General features: G+C 43.7%; 1 protein-coding gene across 1 annotated transcript; it reads left to right on the top strand.

The window, feature by feature from the left end:
- Positions 1-3,966, top strand: LOC147436374 (rho GDP-dissociation inhibitor 1-like). Its single transcript, XM_086489291.1, has 5 exons — positions 1-779; positions 917-983; positions 2,381-2,599; positions 2,729-2,853; positions 3,574-3,966. The coding sequence occupies exons 1-5, from the start codon at positions 459-461 to the stop codon at positions 3,640-3,642; spliced, it is 801 nt and encodes a 266-aa protein (XP_086345417.1). The 5' UTR covers positions 1-458; the 3' UTR covers positions 3,643-3,966.
- The last annotated feature ends 380 nt before the right edge of the window (positions 3,967-4,346 follow it).

The following is a 4,346-nucleotide window of genomic DNA, read 5'->3' as shown; positions in this document are numbered from 1 at the left end:
AAAGGGGGGAACTTGGCTCGTCTTTCCATGCTCAAGAGCTGCTGCTCCCCTCCTCATCACCAGCACTCCTATCCCTCCTGCTGCGCCTCCTCATCTCCACCTTCTCTCTCTCTCTCTCTCTGGCACGCACACCTCACATACACACTGTGTCTGTTTGCCTCCCTCCCTCGGCTTGGCTCTTGTAAACCCCCCCCCCCCCCCCCCCCCCCCCCCTTCTCTCTCTCTCTCTCTCTCTCTCTCTCTCTCTCACACACACAGTGACACACATCCTTTCTCTTTCTCGAACCGTCAGACGCACTAGCACAAAGCCCCCAATCCTTCTGTCCCATTTCCTGCATTAATCAGGTCTCTCTCTCTCTCTCTCTCTCTCTCTCTCTCTCTCTCTCTCTCTCAGCGCACACACACATGCTTTGATCCATAGGCCGATCTTCTGCATTACCCTCTGCCGACAGCACAAAATGTCTGTTGCGCTGGGATCTCTCAATAGCTCGTCCACCTCAACAAGCTCAAACACAATCATCAACACATCCATCATGAACGAGCGGGGGCTTCCTCCCCCGCACCCTCCCACTTCTGCTGTCAATGGAGGTGCAGCCATAGGGGGGCCATCATCGGGTGAGGAGTTTACTGCAGAGAGGCTTACGCGCCAGATGAGTACCTCCTCATTTCTTGACTCAGACGACGATGTGGATGGAGTAGCATCAACCACTGCTGTCAAAGCGGAGGATTTTGTCCTAGGCCCCCTCCTCCCTCTGAAGCAGCAACTGGAAAAAGACAAGGTAACCTATGCTCATTGATGTAGCAAATATTTATCAGGTTTTCTTTGCTCCTACTCTCTGCACATTTTAAATGCCATGACTGGACGTGCGATTCTAGTGTACGAGTGAGCATTCTTAAACCTTCTGAGTGGTTGCAGGAGGATGAAAGCCTGAGGCGATGGAAGCAGCAATTGCTTGGAAGCATCCAACTAGAAGGAATTGAAGGTATGTTTTGTGGAAATTGGGTTGATTTGTATGTGTTTTGAAGTCCTTTGGAGTAATTGGTGACTGGCATATGTATTTTTCCGCCTTGGTGCAGCAAGTTGCACCCGATTGCATTTGCACATATTATATAGTGTAATTCAACTGGGATGTCTACAAACTGTGCAGGCATACGTGCAAGCGGCTGTTGATTTATGTGAAGTGGATCTTTACATGGTCTCCACTGAATGTCTGTCTATCATCATATTTTGATGACGAACGCATCTCTGAATCTCTCTTTTGTGGCCAATTAGGTTCTGGATCATCGCACATCACTCATCTATGTTCCTAAAACGTCAGATTTTATTGTGGCTTTTTCCACCTAGGACAGAAGAAAGGCAAAGATTTTTCAAAAAGGGGGAAGTGGGCAGTTGTAAAGCCTTTAGTGTAAGTTTTCTCCCATAAAATTGTAAAGGACCAGCATTCTTTTAGGTTTGTTCTTGAAGAAAATTGCATAACTTTCGTCGGTAAATAAATACTACCAAATTATTAGAAAAGAGATGGGAGAGTTTTATTGCACTTGCCAGTGATTCGGAGAATTTTTTTGGGTGAGGACCGGGAAGAGGGTAGAGGTTTAGCACTGAAAAGGGCGATTGTTCCAATCCTAAGTGTCTCGATCTCTATGAGACTCACATAGTCACAAGAAAACTCAGTTTCGGGGCCTACATGATTGAAAACTCCACTTCCAAAGTCACCCCTTTCTCGTTTCGATTGTGTTGTTGCTTCGTGAACTTTTGAAGGTTACATACAGAATATAACCTATTAGGAGCTGTTCATTGCAAAGAGCAGGCCGTTTCCATCTTTCAAAGCAAGACTGTTTTATCCTTTAGAGATCCCTAATGGTAAGTGGGAAAGTATCTCATGGATTCTTTCGTTGGACTTCCAACTATTGTATGTGGACATGACTCCATTTGGGTAGTTGTTAACCATCTTACCAATATGTTTAGGTTTATTCGGAATTCCTACTAATCAACGGCCTCGTTTCCGATTCTGTTTCCCATTTCATGTGACCATGGAGTCTCATCGGGGCCACCCTTTAGGAAGTATGGTTCCCATTTCATGTGACCATGGAGTCTCATCGGGGCCACCCTTTAGGAAGTATGGTTCCGATTCTGTTTCCCATTTCATGTGACCATGGAGTCTCATCGGGGCCACCCTTTAGGAAGTATGGTTCGTAGTGTCGCTGCTATCCTCATTGTCTAGTGTGTGCTGTAATGGATGACATGCTCATCACATCCTTTCATTAACTTATCTTTATTATAGTTCTGCACATATAAAATGAAATGTAGAGTCCTCCTCGCACATAAGTTTATTGGTCAGCTTCCCTTTGTCAGCTCTTTGTTACTTTTTAATCTCTGCAGATGGAGTAGATCCTGAAGTGAAAGTGCAGAGCCTAAGCATCATCTCTCCGGGAAGGCAAGACATAGTTATCAACTTGCCATCTTCATCCAGCTATAAAACTCATCTTTTCACATTGAAAGAGGGAAGCCTCTATAGTTTGAAGTTTACCTTCTCAGTCCGCCACAACATTGTCTCCGGGTTGACTTATGTTCACACAGTTTGGAAGAATGGTATCAGGGGTAAGGACCTTGCTTGCGTTTCTTTTTTTGAAAATCTTCAGCAGTTGAATGTATTTATCAGTGCAAGTGGAGTTCCAGTTGGTTTAACATCACTTAGAAATGTGATGTTGTGTTCTATTGTCGTTGCAGTTGATAACAATCGTGTGATGCTCGGAACATTTGCTCCCCAGCGGGAACCACATGTGGTGGTGCTGGAGGAGGAGACGACACCTTCGGGCTATCTGGCAAGAGGAAGCTACTCTGCAAAAACAAAGGTACACTGAAGCTTAATATCACTTCCTGGTAGGCCTTAAGGGGATGAAAGCTTGCCAACATGTTACACATTCTGTTGCTATCAGCTTTCTCCAATATGACGCCCTATCCAGAAGGGGCTTGTAGTAAAGTTACAAGCATCTGCAAATCAAGTCCTGGGTTGTGCAAAATTAAGAATGAATGTTTGTTTGTTCGAGAGATTTCTTATCAGAATGGACATTATGCATGATGTTTCAAGAGATGGTAGTCGAGATGATGCATGATGGTTCAAGAGTTTTTATCTCAGAACAGTATAAACACGCTAATTAATTTGCGGTCCCTGTCTGCATGATGCTTGTGCTTATGGGGATACCAGTTTGTGTTGTATTTTTTGCAATTTACTTGCTGGTGTGAATGTCATAGTTTCCTTAAGTTCCACAGCGAAGTGCTTTGGTCGCTCTAAGGTGTGAATGCCACTTGGTTCTAAGAGTTTTCACATCGAATCCTGCCAAGATGAGCTTAGCATTTGCAATATGTTTATAGTTTGTTTATTTTTCTGAAGAGACCATAGGATGGCAACTTTTATCATGATTAAAGTCAAGATGAGAGTAATATGCCTTTGAGCAGCGAATAATGTGAGTGCCTGCTTTGCAATAGGATTGCAGCTTTATCAAAATTAAGGACAAGAAGATAGGATTCTGCTTCGAGCAGCGAATAATGTGAGTGCGTGCTTTGTTTTGCAGTTTGTGGATGATGATGGAAGGTGCCACTTTGAGATCGAGCACACATTCGACATTCGAAAGGATTGGTAGATTTTTATATCAAGGTTGCATTTTTTCCTTGTATAGCAGGCTAGAGTTTGAATCTTGAATCTTGAGACTTCACAATGTTATCGCTAGAAATTGGCCGCACAGAACACCTCATTCTCGGCCTCCATTAGTCAAGTAGGTGCAAATCAATTGCTCTTCGATTGAGAGGAAATTCTCAGAAGGATGCGATGTTTGCTCTCCCCAATGCACTCGTGATACCATGAGAAAAATCTGGTCTTGTACTCCGATTATACCAGCCTTCATAAGTGACTGGGCTCTCATTGTTCGTCCCTTCGTGCAGTGCTGCAATGGTTTTTTCTCATTTAATGCTATGCTTATAATTTTTTGCTTAAGGTCTTTTCTAAAGTCTCTGGATTTTGATCAAGTCTGTTTATGGGAGTGCACTGCCCAAGTGGTAGTATAACATGCACAGGACCAAATTAAGTGCTGCTTGCCCTGAAGAAGGGCACAAGATAACAGTTGAGTCTTTATGATGTATGAGTGATGATTTGTGCTTTCATAGAGCCAATAGACTTGTCGGTTCTAATATTGCTTTAGAACATGGTAGCTTAATGAAAGAAGAGTGTCTTTAGAGGTGGAGGATGAAGCATACATTCTAAAGCCATTCCTTGAGCACTTACTTCAGCCTTTTGGATGGACTCAGATTTTGGCCACCCCTGCAAGAGTTTGTGACAAAAAGCGGGTGG

This window comes from Adiantum capillus-veneris, chromosome 18 (assembly GCF_014529385.1).
Source record: "Adiantum capillus-veneris isolate H3 chromosome 18, ASM1452938v2, whole genome shotgun sequence".
In the NCBI taxonomy this organism is placed as follows: domain Eukaryota; kingdom Viridiplantae; phylum Streptophyta; class Polypodiopsida; order Polypodiales; family Pteridaceae; genus Adiantum; species Adiantum capillus-veneris.
The sequence above is the reverse complement of the archived record's forward strand: the minus strand, read 5'-3'. Positions and strand labels throughout refer to the sequence as shown.